At 40.9% G+C, this 22967-nt stretch overlaps 2 protein-coding genes across 2 annotated transcripts in view; one reads left to right on the top strand and one right to left on the bottom strand.

Moving 5' to 3' along the window:
• Positions 1-396: 396 nt before the first annotated feature.
• LOC101165831 (4-hydroxyphenylpyruvate dioxygenase) lies at positions 397-8109 on the top strand. The gene is made up of 14 exons (XM_004076600.4): positions 397-502; positions 671-697; positions 842-904; positions 983-1087; positions 1158-1200; positions 1276-1358; positions 2464-2553; positions 2645-2751; positions 3938-4015; positions 4159-4321; positions 4410-4481; positions 4568-4690; positions 5414-5530; positions 7212-8109. Exons 1-14 carry the CDS (start codon positions 500-502, stop codon positions 7323-7325), a joined length of 1188 nt encoding a protein of 395 aa, XP_004076648.1. The 5' UTR covers positions 397-499; the 3' UTR covers positions 7326-8109.
• A 1107-nt stretch (positions 8110-9216) lies between these two features.
• rnf43 (ring finger protein 43) overlaps positions 9217-22967 on the bottom strand; it is a 98018-nt gene continuing 84267 nt past the window's right edge. Inside the window, exons 3-9 of the mRNA XM_023962313.1 lie at positions 17247-17321; positions 17031-17162; positions 14359-14460; positions 14102-14272; positions 13908-14010; positions 11617-13122; positions 9217-10814 (exon numbers count right to left, since the gene is read on the bottom strand). Of these exons, the coding sequence (XP_023818081.1) occupies positions 10789-10814; positions 11617-13122; positions 13908-14010; positions 14102-14272; positions 14359-14460; positions 17031-17162; positions 17247-17321 (2115 nt within the window). The 3' untranslated portion in view covers positions 9217-10788. The remainder of the gene's footprint in view (positions 10815-11616; positions 13123-13907; positions 14011-14101; positions 14273-14358; positions 14461-17030; positions 17163-17246; positions 17322-22967) is intronic.

Genomic DNA, 22967 nt, shown 5'->3' with positions numbered 1-22967 from the left:
AGACTCCATTTATTTATTTATTTACAATAAGACTACAGGAAACTGTTTTATTCCTTAATTTGCTTTAGGAAATTTTTTTCACATGTTTGCATCTTACACTACTTTACTGTACTTTTTATTAAAAAATTTCCTTAGTAAAAAAAACAAACAAACATTATATTACCATTGAAGGGTTTGCACAATGTACCAGATGTGGTAACACCCCACATCTAATTATCTGCCCTCTTCCACCCCTTGTCGCTTCTCAAAAAAATAGGGCTTCATGCACTTGTGTGCTAGCAGTTTTTCAGAGGAAAGTCTCAGAATACAACCCGGAACACTGTTGCAGATTTTTCTTTCTTTGTTTAAGTGTAATAGGAAGCGAGGAGGTGGACAGGTGGGTGTTGAACCTGGTGGACCAATCACAGCTGGTCATTGGGTCAGTACTTGTAGTCTGAACTGTTTCAGACCAAGCACTGGTTTTTAACCTGTTTTCTTTAAACGGACACCTGCGGACAACATGGTGAGAGAATTCCCTGTGATCCTTTACGGCTGGCTGTCATGAGTTGTTTGATGCTGGATCGTCCCTGAGCCGAGGGATCATGGGACCAGCTGCTTCTAGAGCTGAAATTCAACCTGAGGCTTTAATGTCGAGCATAAAATAATGTTGGGTTCTCATTTTTCTTTTTAGACAAGCTATACAGATAAAGGGGAGAAGGTGAGGTTCAGTTTCTCTGTCTTTCTGGGTGCATATCTTCAATTGATGGATGCCCTTGTTGTGCAGAAGGCCCAAACCCCTCCAGTCAATATGCAATAGTCTTCAAATATCTAAGAACATGAAATATTTCTGTTGAACTTCCAGCCTCCAAGAGGAAAGTTTATAAGTTTCCATCATGTCACCTTTTGGGTTGGCAACGCAAAGCAGGTGAGACTGCATACAGGTAAATCTGTCAGCTGAGATTGATTTGCACCATAGAGAATCTGAAGTCTGATCACTTTGCAGGCAGCCTCATTCTACTGTGATAAGATGGGCTTTGAACCTCTGGCGTACAAGGGTTTAGAGACCGGCACCCGTGAGATGGTGTCTCACGTCATCCGACAGGACAAGGTCTGGATTTCCATTTGGGTGAATGATGAATTATGCGTAAAAAACATAACACTCTGCTTCTCCTACACAGATCATTTTTCAGTTTCAGTCTCCATTAAATCCTGGAAACGAAGGTAAGTTTACCTCATCGGTACACGAAAGCCATCTCAGAGATGAATTACAGTAAGCGGGCTTTCATCCTCTTCCAGAGATGGGGGAGCACTTGATCAAACACGGAGACGCGGTCAAAGACATCGCTTTCAAAGTGGAGGACTGTGACTTCTTAGTCAAGGTAAATGACATACTAGTTAGTGGGGTTGAGCTTAAGTTGGGCAAAAGTCTCCATTTTACCGGCTCCTACTGTAGTATTTTTATCCATGGGACACATTAAAAAACACAGAAACACACTTCAGATCTGTAAAGTTACAGTAGGAGTTGGGAAAGTTATTAAAATAACTGAAATCTGGTTTAGATTGGAATTCATAAAGACATTTTTTGCATTTTTCAGGTTATCACATGAGTGAAGAAATATAGATTCAGTTAAAAAAAAAAGCAAAAGGACCAAAAACAAACATCACAAAGCAAAGTCCATGCAGCTGAGAAGCTGCACTAAAGTCGAGTTCATTTCCCTCCTTGTTTCAACATGTTGGGTAACTGCTGATGTTGATTAAACAATGCAATGTTGAAGTCACGGTTTAGAATCATCACTTCACTTAAACTCACTTATTTCCTCTAATTATTTTTATTCATAAATCACATACAGTAAGGTGCACAGTAGTGGTGGAGTGGTTAGCACTCTCAAAGCAAAAAGTCCTGGTTCAAATCCTGGCTGGGTCCTTTTTCTGTGGAGTTGGAATGTTCTCCTCGTGCACGTTTAAAAACATGCTTCATAGGTTAATCGGTATCTCTAAATTGCCCCTAGGTGTGCATGTGAGAGAGCGTTTATCCTTGCCACCCACTGGCAACCCGTTCAGGTTGTACCCCGCCTTCATCCAACAATAGCTGGTATAGGCTCCAGCAACCCCGTGACCCTTACAGGGATATAGTGGGTTCTGAAGATGGATGAAATCATATGTAGTAGCTAAGGTCATCGAATGGGGGTAAACATCTGAGACACACCGCACACTCATCACACATATGTGTTGTGAAATAGAGGCAAACAGACCAGCAGTCTGCTGAAGTTCACCGTTTCACCTCCCTCAAGGTCAGACTGGAGGCCTGCATGAGCTTTCTCTGTTGACTGTCAGATAGCTGCAGAGTTACAGAACCAGTCAGGATGAGCACTCCATAAATATAAAGAAGCTATGCGTTCTTCATCCACCTGAGGGCTCTCTGAAGGTAGAAGGGATTGTTTTTGTGCTGTTTTCTCAAACAAATCCCTGTCTCTTCATTGGCAGATGGCCAAGGAGCGAGGAGCTGTGATTGTCAAGGAGCCATGGGTGGAGCAGGACAGCCACGGGAGGGTTAAATATGGCGTGATTCAAACGGTACAAAAAGGGTGACTCATGTTTGAAAGCCTTTGGTAAATGTACAGAAGAAAGTAGAAATGAAGGATGACGTGAAAATGTTTTGTTCTAGTATGGAGACACAACCCACACGCTCATTGAGTACCTTGGACCCTATAAAGGCCTTTTTCTGCCAGACTACAAAGAGCCCCTCTTCAGGGATCCTCTGTTACCCAAACTGTGAGTCCAAAAACATGTTAATGCTCCAAAAAGAAAAAAAATTCTTCCCGCTTTTGAATTTTTAATGGGAGCTTGCAATCCAATATAGATTTATGAAATACTTAATAGTATTAATCAAATCCAGTAAAAAAAACAACACAGAAAACGACACAAAACATCCACTGTGTTTAAAAATCATTGGCATGAATATAAAAAATGATTGCAGTATTAGACACATTTTTATATCCTTCGTAAGACATGTTTGTCATTTACTCATACGCCTAAAAAATTTGACTCTGGTTGGGATTAAGGTCTAGACACGAGACACAGTGGAAGCAATGACAGTAATAAAGACATGTGATTCAAATCATACTCAGTTCATGGATGAAGGATGGGCTGAAGAGCGCCAATTTGGCTGTTGAAGAGGCACAAAGACAAACAACGGGAGACTTATTGCATTTGCTTTCATTCAATATAACCCAGATCATTCCAATGAGGCCAAATTGACCCAGCTGGACTTGAAAAAGTGACCAACAAACAAAATCAAAGGATTTTTCATTTAATCCTCCTGCTGTGCAAGTTGCCTCTTACTTATCAGAGTCTATTTACCATCTGATGTAACAGGTAGGTAGCTAAGAGGACAGAAAAGAGAAAAAGAAAAGAGAAATACTGGAACATCTGTTGTGAGACAGGAGAAGGTTTGTTAGCAGCTGCCTCAGCAGGGAGACAGAAAACAGAGCGTCTGTTTTAGGAAAAACATTAACAATAATAATAATAATGATTTTACATCAAACTTTGAAATGTTGAAAAGTTTGAAAACGGTTTTCCAGGATAGAATAAAAGGGATTTAAATATCTTAACCATTGCTGTGCACAAGCTCATGAATTCACACAAGAGTGGGGGTGATGGGTAATAAAATATAATAAATACTTATAGACAATCTGATCCCTCAGGCATGCAGATATCACTACATTTATGTGGACCTTATGCAATGTCCTGCCAACATGTTGTTGGTCCTACAGTTAATAAAGCTGATTATCTCCTAAAAATTGTCCTAAAATATTTTAAATTGAAAGAGAAAATACAATTTCAATCTCAAATCTGCCTGTGACACACTATGACCTCATGTTGTTTGCAAGAGAGTTTCAATTTTTTTTAATAACCTAGATGGTGTGAAAGTTGACCCATGCTTTTGTTTCTGCATTAGTCCACCAGCAGGTTTGAAATTCATCGATCACATTGTGGGAAACCAGCCAGATGACCAGATGGTGCCAGTTTCAGACTGGTAAGACTCCTGTGTGTGAAATTCCCCTCCAAACACTGGACCGACGCAGACGCAGACGCAGACGCAGGCGCAGGCCTGAGGCTGCAATGACTGCTGCTCTTGTTTTTAGAGCTGCAGTCTGATGTATGGTTTTTAAATTGTAGGTATCAGAAGTGTCTGATGTTCCACCGATTCTGGTCAATCGATGACAAACAGATTCACACACAGTACAGCGCTTTAAGGTCCATCGTGGTGACCAACTATGAAGAAACTATTAAGATGCCCATCAATGAACCTGCCATGGGGAAAAAGAAGTCACAAATCCAGGTGGGCCGTTTCCTGGGTGACATTAATCCAGCAGATTGGGAGGATCTGCTTTAGATTTGTACTCAGTGTCCGGTTTCTCTCCTGTCAGGAATATGTTGATTATAATGGTGGACCAGGTGTTCAGCATATTGCCCTCAACACATCCAACATAATTCAGGCCGTGAGCATCTTCTGATCAACCATTTTCTTAATTGTTGCAGAATACATTCTGAATACTCTCTGTATCTGTATTTCAAATGATCACAGATTGTGAACCTTCGGGAAAGAGGGATGGAGTTCCTCTCAGCGCCTGAATCGTATTACGAATCCCTTCGAAAGAAACTCAAAGCCGCCAACTTTAAGGTGGACGAGGACCTTGACCGCTTACAGGTGGGGACTGTTCTTTCTAACCGGATTTTTAGAACTGAACATTTGTTTGAGACCTCCTATGTTATTTACAGGCAGCCACCACGTACATTTTTGCGCATTTTCCATGTATGAAATTTCGGTCTTTCATTATACATGCGTAATGTAATTCATATGTGTTTCTTGCGTTCGTCCTTCGTTGATGTGCGCAGATGTCCGTTGAGGGTTTTTGCCGACGGGTCTTTACGTAAATTCAGATTCCACAATGTTTGGTCAGTTAAGAATTACGAATTTTATGCGTAGTCTATGTAGTTTATACACAATTATTACATAAATCTTACACAATTGTGCGTGATTTTTGCTAGATGCATATGCAAATTTGTGGCTTTCCAAGACCATCACAGGTATGTCCGCATCTGTCAAACGGACTTTTCACGCATGTACCATCAATGTTTCACTTCAGTGGTACATGCGCATATCATGTTAAAATTACATGATTGATGCACGAATCACTAAAGATTTGCATGTAAACAAGTGCAATGATCACGCACAGTTCATGTTCTATGTTGATTTACGTGTTCTTTGCGTGGTTTATTCGTGATGCATCTGTGAATATTTCATCTAAAGACCACAACTTTTCTCACTTTTCCACATACATTTAGGTATGACCAATTTTCATTTGTGCAATAGGTGCAAAATGAACATAGTGGCTGTGTGACACGGCCTTAACCTGTGTTTGCTTTATAGGAGCTGAAAATCTTGGTAGATTTTGATGACAAAGGCTACCTTCTTCAAATCTTCACCAAGCCTGTGCAGGACAGACCAACCCTCTTCTTGGAGGTCATACAAAGGAAAAACCACTTTGTGAGTCACTCCTCAGGGGTTCAAAGGTCGTTCCCGTCTCTGTTGTGACCAGTTTTACATCAGTTCGTGGCCGGGCTAACCCTCTGTGAGGCCAGAGGAATTCATTTCTGGCTGGGCAACTAACCTAATCTGATACCAATTTTAGTAGATTCTGCAGTAAAAAATGTCTAGTAATTACATCATCCCAAAAACATGAATAAATAACTGCAAAATTAATAATACACATAATATAAATACACACAAACACATAAAAGGTGGCAAAGCTGTACAAGATTAACATTTTTACAAGGATTGATGATATGAATCAAACTGGCCTTAGCCCGCAGGAATATAAACTGGAATTGTAAGTATTTGCAATTTGGAGGAATTTGTTTCTAAACCAAATGAGAGCTTTTAAAATTGCATTATGTCGTTGCTTTAAAAACAAATGTGTGCACCCTTTCATTTCAAAATGTTCCCCTGTTAAACCTCTACGCATCGCTGTGAGTGCTAATATTTCCTCTCTACAACAAGAAAGTAAATTGTAGACTGTAAAATATATTTATATAGGTAAGAAAATCGTTTATTATTTATTTTAAAATTTGGGGGGAAAAGGAAACATTAACAGCACTAATCAATTCAATCTTTCATTCAAAAATAACATTTTTACCATTCATTCTCTTTAAAAGATTTGTAACTTTGTTTCAAACTTTGCATTTTATCTACCAACATGTAAAAGTTTTTTTTTTTATTGTTTTACCTCAATAATAGATGCTCAGACTTAATGTTGAAAATCAAATTCAATTTTTAAAAAGATCTAAAGAAATGAAGTCCATCCTGTACTATTCAGACTATAATTTCATTGTATGTTTTATAAGGGCGTAACATTAAAAAACCTGCATCTTCTCTACTTCATTCACTAATACTTCATCAGAAAATAAAGAACAAATCCAAACACGAATCCATAAAAATTACGTTAAATATATTTCCTGTTTGTAAAATATCATGCTTTTTAAATAAACCTAATTAAAGCAAATTGATTAATTCATTGGTCAAATAATCCCAGTTAGTTCTTTTAATTTATTCAAATCTGCATTAACTTTAAAATTGAATTATGTAGGAGGTTATGTCAATAGTAAAATCTTTGTATGGCTTTCTGGTCCTGGGGTATTAGAATGCTGACTGGCTTCATTTACAGTCCCATAAGCCTTTTTTTCCTGCGTCTGCCACCGTCAAGAATCAGGGCTGCCTGAACACCTGTTTCCTGCTCCCACCCAGTGTGAAGTGCAGAAGACGAGCCCACTTGTAAAAGCTCATTAAATCCATCACAGATGAAAGATGAAAGGCTTGCTGCTCACCAGCAGGGGGGATCTGTGGATTGGTTTGCACCCTGTGGCACATCATTTATGAGTCCCTGCACTCCTTTTGCTTGTCCGAGCAAGCGCTCCCTGCTGCTCTGCAGCGTCAACACATGTGGACGACCTGCATGAAAGTGAAAGTCTGAACCACAGCAAAGACTTGTAAGATAAATTACCAACAGTCATTCTATCAGTACCTATGGACATGTCTCTATTATTAATTTTCAAAGTGTATTTTTATCAAGGAACCCTCAAGACGTTGTTTAACCTCAGCCTGTGATCAAACCCTTCTAACGTCACCTCCCAGACAAATGAATGAACCAAAATGTCTGTTCTCTTTCCAGGGCTTTGGGGCAGGAAACTTCAAGTCTCTTTTTGAGGCCATTGAGAAGGATCAGGATGCCAGGGGCAACCTCACCGCGGTGACACCCAAAGGAGAGACCAAAGCTTTTTACTGATGCTCTGAAAGCTGCTGCCAGACTCACACCCTGGCTTCAAGTCTGCAGGGAACATTTTAGCAGTGATCAACACAGATCACACAATTCAAGCATTTACAGAGAGAGGAAGGTTCAGTTTGTCTTGATAAATACACTCATTTTTATGTTGTTTGTTTGGTGAATTTGAGAGACTGAGGTTTAAAAGTTAGGTAACTGTTTGTGGATTAATGTCTGAAAAAGCTCACCTTATGGCTGTGCTATTTAGGCTGCTAAAATAAGCTTTGGTCATCATAAGCTTTGACTCTATGGCATGTCCAAAGTGCGGCTCGGGGGGGAAATGTGTCCCGTGTTCAAATATTTACTGGCCCGCAGACTCCCGTCATATGTGGCCCCTTTCTAAGAACCACAACTTCTTGATTGTGGTTGGCTAAATTATGTTATAAACCGTTGTAGAGGCAGCCTGTGGCCACCTGACCTTCACAGCCTAGAGGAACCGGTTTATTTGTTTCTGTGATCCACACTTGAAAAAGATAACTATTTGTGCTCTTTTCCCTTTTCACATCATTTCAATTTAGAAGTTTACAGTTAGAAAATAATAATAAATAATGTGCAACATTACACACGACCCCAGATTTAATGTTGACGAAAGTTTTTTTTCTCAGACATACTTTTTCTTGTCTGGCATTTAGATATGAAAATCACTGTAATTATTTTGTAATTCATTTGGTAATAATTTTGGTGTATTTCTGTTCAAAGCAAAGTAATGAAAAGTATCCCATTGCAATAAAATGTCCATTAAATGGTTTGTTTGCATTTATTGTTATTAGAAAGGGTCACAGGATGCAGGCTGACTGGTTGGCGCTCACACATTTTCCCCTCACCAAATCTGGTCCTCCTCGCAGAACGGTAAAGGAGAACCAGACTGAGTGAGTATGACGTCACCCATAGAAAATCGTTTTACTTCCGTCTCCAAGTCAATTCAGTCCCCCTTTTTTCGTGATATGGACGCCGTCACGTTGGAGCCAGAAATGTAGAATCAATTCATTACACCTCGTGGGTAAGGGAAGCTGTAGAAATCAGTTCAAATCTAACCAAGTGGCCCATCATTTCTAAAGATGTTTTTAACCCTGGAGATCCATTCGGCTCAAATTGAACTGCTATTTTTTTTTTTTTACTTTTAGGTTTTTTATTTTTGGCCGCTGACAATTGATGGTACCTAAAATAAATAAATAAAAAAGTCTAATTAACTAATTAAATAAAGCTATTTATGGGTTTTCAACTATACTTAAAATATTGATGGCGTGTCTCCTTTTTGCTCCCCAGATTTAAAAAACGAATTTGATCCTGTGAATCTGCATCCAGACTCCATCCAGAGTCAGCTTGGATTTATTTCAACCCAAATTAATTTGCAAACATTTATTTGCTAATATGCATCCAAAACACGTAAAAGAAAATCACAAGTTTTGATATTATTTCAAAATAATTTATTTGCATATAATTGGAATGAAGTAAGGCAGATACATTGCAATGGCACCTGTTAGTTTCAATACAGAAACATTCAGTCTATACAGAAACCATTCTTTCAATCCTGGACAAAATGGATAAATATATTAGTAAATAAATATATTAGTGTCATGTCACTGTTTTGAAATGTCTATTATATATAAAATACACTAAACACTATTTAATTTTCGTTTTGTTGTTCTCTTTTTGTACACAAAGTATCCAAAATATACTGACAGATCCCTTCACGTTCAGAAAGGATTTTTATTTCTTTTCTCTATTAGAAAATATTAAAAGAGGAGGAAAAAAAGGTTGAACTGTTAATTCTTGCCAAACAAAACCAAGACCGACGTGATGAAAAGGACGTAATCCCACCGGATGGTGTTTAAATGCTACTTTCCACCTGTTGCTGATTTTTTTTATTTATTTTTTTTTTTTGGGGGGGGGTTGTTTACAATAATATTACATGATTTCTTTTTTCCTTTTATTAAAAAAAATCTGGAGCCAAAGTGCTGCTAATATTCAGTCATGTCTATTTGAGTTTTTGGGACTGTATGGGAATAAAAAAAATAAAAAAGAGGCCCTCATGCTGTAGCTGAAGATTTAGAGTGAGGTATGAGAAAGACAGACTGCAGAAGCAGCTTCCACAAGACCCTCAGCAAAATGTTTGCACTTTCATTTTAGCATGTTAGTGTACTATTAGTGACAGGCTCAAAGGACAAGGCAGAGCAGGAAACAAAGGCACGGCACACACACACACACACACATTTGTTTCTTTGGTTCAACAGGTAAGAGCGGTGTGTTGGGAGCTTCCTGATTTAGTCTGAGTGAATAAGGCACATCCTGTGAAGGGTTGAGTAAGTGCTACTGGGTTACACTGCCGCCTTGCGCCCGCTGCAGTCTGACTGCCACTTAAAGGGTCTTCACATTTTCTCTGAGGCAAATCAAACAGAATCCTTGTATCTGATCTCAGCTTATTCAGTCTGTAAGGCAGAAAAAGCCCAGCTTTCATGGCACAACTTTCATCTCATTTTTTTTTTTTAGGATTGATTTGATCAACCCTCCGGCATGACTCAACGGATAAAGCGCTATTTATGTGAAGGCCACTTTAATGAACACTTTTGGGAAATGGGGGTATGGCTGTCATCCTTCTGAAGAGACCACTGTTCCACGGGAAGAAATATGACATAAGGTATAGCTTTCAACAACATTATTCAGTCAGACCAGGTTTTTAGAAAAGTGAAAAAAAAATTCTATAAAACAAACAGAAACAAAACAGCTGCCATTATTGAAATAATGAAAACAAGCCCCCAAAGGGATCAACAACCCGAGAGATGGATGGTTGCTTTGGAAGCGACACATGAATCTTTTTCTCTCCGTTTGTACAAACTAGGCTGACGTGGTTCCTTTTTGCTGAGTATAAGGGTGCTACATGTTTGGGAGAGAAAGAAATCACTACAGCAGTACCTTTGAAGGCTCCCCTGTGGGAGGGGGATTCAAATCTGAGCTGAGGTAGGCTGGAGAGAAAAGCAGTTCTTAGCCGAAGCTGGCCTCAGGAGGAAGGCAAACATCACGCAAACAAATATGACGTACCTTTACCCTTAATCAAGTTATTTTACAGAGTGTGACGCAGAGACAGGAGTCTCACTTCATGCAGGATGAACACCGTACGCAAAGATCGTTTGCCAGCCCAAACCAGGGAGCATGGGAATCTGGTGAGTGCTCCCCCAGATGAGATGCAACAGTTGTTTCCCCATTAAACACTGCGTCTTTCACACCAGCAAATCATTAAGTGTGAACTCTTATCAGATATCGCAGAAGGTTTAGGGTTACTCCAAAATAAAGATTTTTATCTTGGCAATCGGAGATCTTCTGCGGACAGCTGAGACGCCGTCAGAACAATTGCTGCTGGAATTCCAAGAAGAAATGCGATCCGAGGAGAGGCTTTTCCGCTCGGACTCCTGTGTGGCAGCGGGAGCCATTACACCCCAGACTCCTCCTCTGATCCTGCGGACACAAGAGCAGCTGAGTCACACTCAAGCTGTGACGCAAAGCAGAGGAAACCAAAGACACTGGCATCGACACACATAATCCCCAATTATTCCATGGCTTGTTTGTGTAGTGGAGCTCTGATGGAGCTTTTGGCTGATTCAAGGGGATCCGTTACTGCCATGGTGCTGCACAGCTCTGACACTAAGAATCTCACTCTTGGTAATCAAGAAAAAGAAACAAATTCCATAGAGGCAAATCCTTAGAAAAGTCATTAAAATGCAAAAAAAAAGTGTTGTTTTTTTTTAAAGATCCACGCTGATGAAAATTGAGTTTTTGTTGTTATTAACATGTTCTTGTGGCATTTTTCTGATGATGGACATGCATAAAGAACATTTACATTAATAGCTGGATAGCCCCAAAATTGCTCGACATTTTTATTGCACCGACAATGTGAGTTTGGGAGGGTGAGGAGCTGCAAGCTAGTTGGAGAGAGTGTCAACAGATGGGCGATGGGAAGAGGGGCGCTAGCAGTCCCACCCACAGCTTAGAGGTGAATTTCTAATGAACCCCTGCTGCTCTGCAGAAACTATGTCCTAGAAAACGACAAAGGATTCTGGATTTTGGCTAAAAAATGCATCATTTTAATTCAAAGATGCTTGTTAGTCTTTAAGCTTCACCACTTCAGCTGCTGGTGGAAAACCTCCCAAATGAGCTTTTTAGACAATGTTCAGACACACCCTCCACAGCAAGTGTTTTTAAATCTGGGAAACAATGTCAATTCTGACCAAAAATAAAGTATCCAAAGAGTGATACCCACCCTGATTGCTGTGTAATGATGGGAAGTATGAACAAAAGTCTGTGCTGTGGTCGCCAGCCGGCCCCTGGTGGAACCTACATGGCGTTCTGTCCATAGGGATCCCAGCCCCCACAAGCTGAGGCTCTGAGTGGGCTTGCTGCACCTGTTTCTGCCACACAACATGCGTTCCTGCACAGCACGGCCAGTCCTCCATTCCTCCAGAGTCCAGAATGAGAGGCACAGGGAGCAGGGCAGGGTGCAGCTCAGGGGGGGAGCAGCAGAAGCTTGGACCCTCGCCGTAGTGGATGTGGATGTTGCGGTCATCCTGCAGATCTAAGCTCTGGTGGAAGTGGACAGAGGGACCATCGAGCAGACAGCCCCCCAACCGCCCCTGAGGAGCATGGAGGTGTCCGTGACTCTGGTGGCAGCAGTGGGACTGAAGCTTTAGAGGGATTGGGGACACAAGGACAGGAGGTACCGAGGGGCAGTTGGGGTCATGGTCCTGACATTCAGTCCCAGGACTAAGCCCACCAGTGGGTTCTGGTTTGAGGCAGTGGCATGAGCTGTTCTTTGGGGGACACACAGGAGAGTCTTTGTCCCTGATGAGGGCAGAGAGAGGTGCTGCAGCAGCAGCGCCAGCCCCCTGCTCCTCATCGGAGCCTCTGTTCGGGCCCTGGCTGTGTTCCCCCTCCTCGTAGTGGTGGTGTCGGTGCCGGTGGTAGTGGATGGAAACAGTCTGTGGCTGCTCTTCAGGAGAGCCGGCCTTGTTCACCACAGAATCCAGAGACCTGGGCCGGACCTGAGAACTCACCTCAGGGCTGTTTGTGTTCGGAAGCCGCCCAGCACCCGGCCCGTAATACACAAAAGGGTCATAGTCGCTACTCAGAGAACTGCGGAAGGTGGACCAACTCCCATAAACTCCCTGCAGAGAGACATCAGTACAGTTGAGAACTGAATCGCTGGAAGAGCCGTGGCAGGGTCCTGAGCTGGAGTCACTGGCCGGCCCATCGGGAAAGTACCCACTCCGGTCTGTGTGGTAGCTGCCCCCTGAACAGCTGGCCTCGTCCTGCCGGCTGCGGGCTGCCACCCCCCTGCTCTGAGGTGTGACAGAGATGGCGTGTTGCAGTCTGGAGCTTGATGCACTGCGTTGAGCTGGACAGAAGGAGCGGTAGTTGTGGCAGGACCGCCGAGGGGTGTAGTGGTGAGTGGGGGTCCTGCAGCTGCCTCCAGTTCTGTGCGGCCTCCCAGGAACCTCTGCAGGGTGGTGGTATCCACAGCCTGCACCCAGCTGCCTACTGCTGAGGAAATGTAGAGTCTGAGTGTCCATAGGAGAGGAGCCGCTGTAGTGGCCCAGATTAGGATAAGGTCCAGAGAGCCCGTGGGGGTAAAGGGGCCTCATGGAGAAGGGGATGGCATGTTGGGGAAAGGGGTGGTGCTGAGGGTTACTGTAAGGCTGAGAGTGCAGGAAGCCCTGGCTTTGCTCTGAGTTCTGCTGGGCTCTGTTCCTCTGAGCCTGGCGCTCGGTTCCTGTGGACCACAGCAAGGACAGTCGTGAGAATTTAGACAAAAAAGATCATATTCCATCTCTGAAGTGTTTAAAAAAGAACCAGCTGTTGATGGTAAACAGTAATGTTTCCTTTTACAGAACTCTACTTACAGGGTGGGTTTTTGCGTGGCACCTACCGGGTACTTATGTGATACCGTGTATTTAGGTGTTTTTATTTGGTTCTACTGGGTATTTTTGTAGCACCCATTGTTGTGAGTTAATGTGTCTCTTGTGGTACTTGTTACATGTAAGGGCAGGGTAGGTACCTTAAATGTACTTGTTAACTTATTGTATGATTTTTGGTATTTACCATGTTTAACAAATAGTAAGTAAACAGACTCTACATTAGAAATAATGTGAAGAAGTACCCAGAACCTTTATCTACTTACCTAATAGGTTTATGTGTGTTTCATGGTATTTAGCAGATGTAACAGGAAAGGTATTTATATAGTACTTATGTTGTACTTTATTGTGTTGTGTTTTTGTGATATTTACTATTAATGACATCAGAGTATGTACACAGACAGTACCATGTAATGTATGAGACATTTACATGTTAAGTTACGGTGTATTTTATGGTACTTACCATTTGTAAGGAGAGAGCGATTACTCAGAAACGATATTTTACGTACAAAAAAGGACCATGTCAATACAACTTAAATACCCTGTAAGTAATGTACTGTAAAAGAAAACAATAGTACTGGCAAAATGATATATCTGTACATGTATCACACGAAAACTAAAAATGAAGGATGCTCAGCCTCACCCATGATGTTGTGCATGCAGAGAGGGCATGTCCGGTGCTGCAGCAGCCACGGGTCCACACAGGCCTTATGGAACTCATGAGCACAGGAGATGATCCTAAGATGCTGGGATGGAACAAAACAAGCAGACATTTGTAGATAAACCAGCAATACAAAGGCAGCTAAGCCTGCAGATGCAGCACCCTTCCTCCCACACCTGTCCATCCTGGAATTCCTCCAGGCAGATGGCACAGACGGGGCTGGAGTTGGAGCTGCTGGCCGATCCCCAGGCCCCCCGGTGGCGCTGTGAGCCAGAACAGTTCTGAGTGCTGTAGGTTTTTGTCTCCAGCCGGTTGATAGCCTGAACTGTCTGCTGGTGGACAGAATCCTGAGGATCGGATGAAGACTGTTAGGAAAAGATCAGAAAAAAAAGAAAACTGGATCCCCACAGAACCGACAGGGGCCGTCACTCACCCAGGTTCTGTTGGACTTGCACTTGTAGCGGAAAACAAAGATCAGGACGATAGTAAAAATGACCAGGATGATGGTAAGCAGGATGCTCACGTCATAATGGAGCTGAAAATAGAAAGGACTGATGGTAATAATCATAATGAGGTTATATGTACACAGATATTTTGTTTTTTCAGTCAGTCATTTCTTTTCAGTCTGGCCACGCGTTTGAGACCCACATACAACATTGTTTACTCTGTCCTTCAGTCATCCTGCAGTCTGTTTCCCAACACAAAAGATTCTTGTCAAGTAGAACAGAAGACAGTGTTTCCTTTCTACGTCGCAATTCATCTTTTGCCGTTTTGCTCATTCTGTTAGAGATTTTGCTGCTTTTTAAAAAATAAATGAATGAATGAATGAATGGATGGATAAATGAATGAATGGATGGATAAATGAATGAATGAATGAATAAATAAATCGATGAATAAATAAATGAATAAATGGATGGATATATGAATGAATGAATAAATGAATGAATACATGAATGATTTAATTGATAAATGAATGAATAAATGAATGAATACATGAATGATTTAATTGATAAATGAATGAATAAATGAATGAATACATGAATGATTTAATTGATAAATGAATGAATAAATGAATGAATACATGAATGATTTAATTGATAAATGAATGAATAAATGAATGAATACATGAATGATTTAATTGATAAATGAATGAATAAATGAATGAATGAATAAATGAATGAATAACCGAATGAATAAATGAATGAATAACTGAATGAATGAATGACTAAATGAATGAATGAAAAACTGAATGAATAAATGAATGAATAACTGAATGAATGACACTTTATTCATACAGCACTTCACAGCTCCTTCAGGGTCCCAAAGTGCTTCATAATAAAAAAAAACCTAAAGAAGTTTAACATTAGACAAATCAGAGAGGACAAAGGTTGTGTTGTCCTCACAAGAAAAAGTTTGGGACCCCGCTCCAGCCTCCATGTGGTGTTGCAAGATTTGTTGTTTTTCATTTTTCCAATCATTCAAACACCATATGAACGCAGCATTTCTCTAAGTTTGGGTTTTACATGACGTCCATCAAACGGTGCAATTGGCTCTAAAATGAGAACAAAAATCACAGTTTTGAAATAAAAACTCAAACATTTTATGTTCAAAAATACATATTAATTTTCAGTCAAAATGTTTTCATCCAGATTGCATGTTATTTCTTACTCTTATAAGGTGGATTACCAAAACACTCCACTCATCTGCTCCTGGTCCGGTCCTTCTATCGAATTTTACAACCCTATGTGGCCCACGAGTCAAAGAGGTTGCCCACCCCAGGCCTAACCCCACTCATAGGACTGGGACAGTTTCCAGTCTGTTGCAGGACCAAAATCACACACTCACACCTAACAATTTAGATTAACCAATGAAGCATGTCTTTGGACGGAGAAAAGCCATGAATGCACATGGAGAACATGCAAACTCCACACAGAAAGGTCCCCCATGTGTTCTGTTTCAGGCCCCCCAGGCTGGACTTGAACCAGGGGCCTTCTTGCTGTGAAGCAAGAGTGCTAACAACTGCGCCACTGTGCAGCCTGATATGGCACTTAAAACTTTTCTAACAGCAGGGGGCTTCTATGGCTGATCTGCTGTGGCTGACATAGTTTAACACAACTTTGTGTTGGTTAATATGCTCCTCACCCATGAAATAACCTCCCCAAGAGCCTCAGGGCTGCAGAGACTGTTCATGTTTTTAAAGGAAGGCTCAAAACCTACTTTTATAATCTGGCTTTTATTTGATATTTATATTATTTAATGTGTTCCTACTTTTTTATTTTTATTTCTTACCTTATTTGTTTTTAAGTATTTAGCCTTTTATTTCCATTTTAGTCATTTATATCAGTCCAGTAAGGTTTATTAATTTGTTTGTCTGGCATTAATCCCAGTTTTTACTTGTATGTTATTCATTTATTTGTTTATAATGTTGCTAACCATTTTTGTTTCCCCGGTAATTTTAGGTTGCGGGTGTGAGGGGCTGTAAGTTAGCGGGAGAGCATGTTAATAGAGAGCTCTCAGGTATAGGGGCCAGGAAGTGGGGGTGGGTTAGCTCTGCATCACAACTCAGAGGTGAATTTCAACTACTGCCACTCTGCAGAAACTATGACTTTCTTTTTTTTATTTTGGCCAAAAACAGCAAAATTATAATTAAAAGAGCACTGGGAATGCTTTGACAATAGATCAAAAGATGACTGAGGGGGGGTCTAACTAAATAATAAGCTGAAATCATGGATAAATTGCTAATAAATTTGATAATTAACAATAATCTGGTAACACTGTCATCAGGAAGTGGCCTGCATTGTTTAATCAAGGGTATTTGCAAAGCTTTATCAAAAAATGACTTATAGAAAGGAGTTTGAAGGAAGTATCTGTTCAAAAGATTGGGGTTCAGCTAACAACAGCCTTACAGAGGCTTAAGCCACTTAAGAATAAAAAAAATATAAAAAAGATTTTAATGTGAACATGTGACATTGTCTCACTCACTACTGAGCTTCTGGGATCTTCCAGCACAGAAGCATCAAAGTTCCTCCTTTTCATCTTCTGAAAATTTGTTTTTTTGTAAAGTAGTTGCTTAAATTGTCTGAGCTTTTTGATGAGTGTGCTTACCCACTTAGGTTCCACTTTGATTTCAATAACAACATTGGCCTCCTCGTTCTTGTTGACCAAACCCATCAGGTCCTCAGCACCCTGAGCCTCCACCAGCACCACCGGACGGGAAAAGGAGTTTGCTTCCCGCAGCTGTTTGCAGAAATGCAGCCCACAGACATGAATGTGGTATTCCGGTTTCACAATGTAAATAAATAGCCAATGGTGAGAGCTTACCTCGGCAGCGGCGTTGGCGTCATCGCTGACATCAAAGATAACAGCCTGAGCTCCTTTATCCAATGCCATGCGGGCCTGAAGGACACAGAAGGAGATGGTTAGTTAACACGCCACATGCAATCGTTGTAAAGTGTCTCAATAAAAACAAACTTATGGAAACAGAAGGCAATTTATGTTTTTAGAGGTCACGTCTGACCAAAATTTAGCTTCACCACTAGCAAAAGTGTGCACAACTTCAGCCATCACAAGGTGGCAGCCAAGTTTCAGCTCCAACAGAGTCAAGTGTGCCACAGTTCTGCCACCTTTACATCTGAGGCTGAAAACACACTAGAGGCCCTCACAGTACACATTGTAATCTTAAAAGAAACATTGAAAAATATATACCGGTATTATCAATTTGAAGAAATACTAAATCTTGGATAAAAACTAATGAATTTAAAACTGTTACCAAATAAAAAAAATGTTTGTAAGAGCTGCAGCTTTGCATTTTATATTTCTGTTTTTTCCATTTCTGTCCAACTTCAATTGCAGACTTTTTGTTTTCAGAGTGGACCCTACTTATATGTGGGGGTGGGGCTTTGAACCCATCGGCTGCCAGGACATGATTGACAGCGGATGACAGACGTTTTGGTGTTGTCATATCGGCTCAAACTTTGGGAGACCGTTATCACCACTGTACGCCAAATACAAAGCTGATGGTGCCAACAGCAGACGCTGTTCCGGTGTAGGTACCATAACCATTCGGCCTGCAATAACCGTTCAGGGTCCTTTCGACTGAGGATAATGTCACACTACGGTAACCCCACCTGGACAAACTACGTAGTGTGGAGATCAGCTTTTCATGTTTCCTTTTGTAACCCAAAGTTCTTTCCCCTCATAAGTTGTGTCTGACATTCTTCTTTGTAATGTTTATTGAGAGATTTTGCCACAACCCACTTTGTAAAAAGATCTGTGGCTGTTAGAATGAACCTGCTGCTCCACACAAGCGAGCCCTGAGCAGCTGGAGAATTGGGCTGAAAGCACCACTTCCAATGAAAAATTAGGGTCAACTCCAAACAAAGAGTCTAAATTAAAACTGTAAATTGTTAGCTCGAATAAGATCAGATAGGGAGAGAAATGAAAAAAAAAAAAAAACTAAAGTTCAAAATACAAAACAGCAGCTGTTAGAAATACAATATGCATGAAATATTTTTCATGCAGTCCCAGCTTTTGGTTTTGTTCTTTTAATTCAAATTTTCAGTATTTTTTTTAATTCAAAATATATATTTTTATTGTTTATTCTATTTTTTATGTTTCTTTAAAATTTTAAAGAGTGTACTTCTAAGTTTAAAACTGTTTTCAAATTTTCACATTTTGTTAAAAAACTTACAAAGTCTGTTTTTCAAATTTACAATCTGTATTTTTATTCACTGTAAGATCATTGTTTTGAAGATAAAAAGAAAATTCTGAATGACAGAAAAAGACTCCCCATCAGGCAAACGTGGCCAGTTTTGTGTTGAAATGAGAATCCACTGCAGCTTCTTCTTTTCCCTGAGGTCCTTTTACAGGGTATGACTCAAAGAGGGCAGATCAGGGAGATTTTTACTCCAGTCACTCATTTCAGTTCTTTAAATGACAGCCGGTTTAGCTCGTGCTGGTTTGCGGCGCCTTCCGTTCGTGAAACCAGGGTTCGACTCCGGGCTGCTCCCTGTTCCCTTCTCTACCTCTGCCGGTTCCAAGCCCGGTTTAAGAAGGTTGCGTCAGGAAGGGCATCCGGCGTAAAACATTGCCAAATCTACCATGCGACTCGTTCGCTGTGGCGACCCCTGATGGGAGAAGCCGAAAGTGGGAAATGACAGCATAGAGAGTCTTGGGTCTTCCAAACCAACTGTGGTTTGTGCAAAACGTTAGAAAAAACAGCTCAAAGGAAACATTAGGACTGCGGTCAACCCTTTCACATCCCTTCTTTATCGTCAGCATTTGTAGTTCGGTCCATCAGAGAAAGAAAGAAGTGTCTTTGTTTTTTCCGGAATCCGTTTTTTTAGGAGTTTTTCCTTACCGCGAAGGGGGGTCTAAGCGCAGGGATGCCAGTTAAGTTTAGTCAGTTTAGTTAAAGTTTTAGAATTATTCTATTGAATTCTATGAATTTATGATCCATTTTGATTGTATGTTTACCTTACAAGACTTACGAAGCCCACTGAGAACGACTGTTGTTGTGAATTTGGGCTATATAAATAAAATTGAATTGAATTGAATTGTCTGAGTACGGGTTGCAGCTGCAAAGTGAGCATAAAGTTCAGTTTTTTTGGTGACATTTCTGCAAAAACAGAAATCCTGTTGTCCCCAAACAAAACAACAAAAACAATAAAACTGATTAAATAAAGCCCTGCAGCCTCATGGATCTGCAAGATTATCGTTTTCCTGCAGGAAAACATGTTTACATTCACAAGTTGTCAATTAATAGTGACGGCATGGCATCTGCTCTAAAGACCCACTCTGATGAAAATCAGGTTTGTTTGGGCTTTTTAACAAGTTCATGTGGCTTTTTTCTGATGAATGAGGACATGTATAAGGAAAGTTCAGCTTAAAATAAAATTTCTAAGTATTTTCTTTATTCAAATTGTTGTGAATCAGGAGCAGATGAAAAATGCTGTCTAAAAATCATTCTATTTGTTACGTGGAAAATACACTGGGCGGGTCACAAGCTCCCTGCTAGATCCATGTACGTCTTTGTTCTCCCTGTCTGAGCTGGATTCTGCCTCAAAACGGTACAGCTGGATAGCTCCAATATTGCTCGCCGTTTTTGTGGCAGTAATGTTAGGTTGGGGGCTTGAAGGGCTGTAAGCTAGTAGGAGAGAGTGTAAGGAAGGAGGAAAGGGGTGGGGCTGTTTCAAGTCATGCCCAAAACTTGCCTTCGAATTTCGAGTGACCTCCTACTGCTCTGGAGAAACTTTGTCCAAGACAAAAAAAAAACTATGTCCAAGAAGACAACACAGATTGTTTGGGTTTTGGCTAAAAATGTCATAATCATAATTAAAAGACCATCTTTAGAATAGATCAAAAGATATTTGGAGTGAGACTTTAAATCCATCATGTGTCATGGTGCCACCAAAAGTGTTGGCATTGATCAGTAGTCAGAGTTTTTACGAAGTTTAAAGTCCTGATCTGATTAGTCCTCCATAAATATGTGGAGCATTCCTCACATGAGTAAGGAATGCTGACTATGCTTTACATCTACTGCTGCCAAAAGCAGCGGAAACGTCAAACTAATCTGAATGGAATGCAGCCAATGGTGTCAAGTGTCCCCAACTTGTGACGTTCACTCTGGTGCTGATCGTGTCAATGAACAGTAGGGGGGGGGTTCTCAAGCCTGTGATGGTGGAGGTATGTTTCTTATCTCTCAAAGTGATTTACAAAAGCTCTAAAGGCTTTTGGCAAAAGATAGAGAAAAATCCAAGAGTTTCATGAGCGACTCATCAATTAAGTAGCTGCCAAGATAAACCCACACCAGGCCAAGTTCTCTATCACACGGCACTAATGATGACGAGAGCTCAAGGGGCTCTAAGCTATGCTTTCTTTTTTTCATTTCAAGTGTAATTACAGTACATGCATGTGCCTACATGGGGAGCAGTCACACACTTGTGGGAATTTGATGTTTAAAACAGTTCAAACTTCTCCATTCAAATGCAAGCAGTCCAACAGACTTGACTCCCCAGTTTGGAGTCTACCACTGTAGGGCGGTCGACCTCTGATCGGATGATCCACACTTGTGTTGCAGTGTCCTTTGGCAAGACACTGGACCCTACATTTCTCCTGGTGGTTAAAGGTTGGCGCTAGTGTTCGGCAGCAGAGCCACCACCAGTGTGTGAATGTGTGTGTGAATGGGACAGGGACTATTAAGCACTCTAGACCTTCTGAGAAAGTAGTAAAGGGCTATATAAAAATACGCCATTTACAATTTGCTTCTGTAGTGACCCTCTGTGGTCCACAGTGGGAGTAGCGGAGGCTCCACTGTGTCACTGAGTGGTTTCAGAGCCACAGATCCAGAAACAAACCGATTGACAGAAGACACAAACACAAACCTGACTCTAAGAGGGCAGCAACCGCTCAAACAAGTGTTTGAGCGTATCCGGGTTTGGTACGACCGGAAAAGGAACGGAAACGGCTGCAGTTAAGTAAACACCCGTCCTCACAAGGTACAATCTAACATGTCATTACAGACTATTTGGCATGAGAGTAAAAACAACAGGAGGCAGCAAAAATAGCTGCGGTTCAAAGAACTGTACAGCAAAGACATCATCACCGACAAACGAACAAACAGTGAGAAAACCACCGTGGTCTGCTCCAACTTTTAAAGTGGTTGGGTTTTTGATAGAGGTTGTGGGAAAACATGAGATGAGTGAAGGAACTATCAGTGAAAGTGTAGTTTTAGGTGAATAGGCTGTGGACAGCAGTGTGCAAACGCCGTGACGAACACACCGGAGGAAAAAGCAGACAGACACACCAAAGGAAGAGGCAGCCCAAAAGCTGCCGAGTCATCATAAAAAAGAACCAAAACTGGCTCTAAAACGGTATTATCCTGTGTAAACACAAACACTGTAATGAACTCTAGTGCAGAAAAGACTCATTCTGCTTTTATGAATGTCACAGAGGAGTTTCTATTAACTTCCAAAACCATAACCTTAAGTGGAGTTTATATTTAGTTGATATTTTAAAATTCTCGTTTTTTTCCCCATTTTTTCTTCATTTTTCAAAAAAAATGAATGGATGAATGAATGAATCTGTTTTTTATCCATTCATCAATTAATTTAGGCTACGTTCACACTGCAGGGCTTAATACTCAATTCCGATTTTTTGAAAAAATCCGAATTGTTTGCTAGACTGTTCACATTTCCAAGTAAAACCGAACTTTTGTGATCTACAGTGTGATGACGTACGGTTCGGAATCAAGTCGCCTGGCCGGTCAGACGGCGGTCGCAATTGAAAAGAACAGCTACAATTCGGAATCAGGACGGCAAACCCACGGGGCCTGGGTCGCAATTGAAAAGATCGGATCTGTGTCATTCAGACTGTCATGAAAAGATCGGAATTGGGCCGCTTAGGGGCAAAATATTTGGAATTGGGTCGTTTCAGCCTGCAGTGTGAACGTAGCCTTAGTGCATCATTGCTGCAAACTATTGAAACTATTGTTTGGCATTCATGGGGGTATGCAGCTAAGTGTCAAAGGTCGCCGCCACAATGAGGCTATTTTGACTTTCTGTGTGAGGCTGGTTAAAAAACAAAAGGGACTGCAGCCAGGTCAGTTCACAAGCGAACCACTAGATGGCTTTTCACACAAACAATTTGTCCTTTTCTATTTCAGGGTAGACTGCACTCAACACATTTGGATGTGTTCATTTGGGTGAGGAAGGCTGCAGATTGCGCCATTTCTTCTTGTTTTATTTACAGAGAAAACCACAAAGTTCCAACCATTGCTCCTTTGAGGCTCTGAGCAGGAAACAAAAAGAATCATAAAGAACTTCTAGCTTCTAGGTTCAATACAACAACCTGGAACATTTTTCCCAACTTGTCTTCAGTCAAGTTTAAAATTCTTTAAATGTTTTTTTTTTTCCTTTTTTCCCCCAGCATTGACAGTTTTATTTATTTTTATTCATAAAATGTTGGAGGATACAATTAGTCTTCTATTTAAAAATTACGTTGAGTATGAAAGAATTATATTGCTTTGGTTTTTCTTCAATGAAA

Source organism: Oryzias latipes, chromosome 14 (genome assembly GCF_002234675.1).
Source record: "Oryzias latipes chromosome 14, ASM223467v1".
NCBI lineage: Eukaryota > Metazoa > Chordata > Actinopteri > Beloniformes > Adrianichthyidae > Oryzias > Oryzias latipes.
The sequence above is the reverse complement of the archived record's forward strand: the minus strand, read 5'-3'. Positions and strand labels throughout refer to the sequence as shown.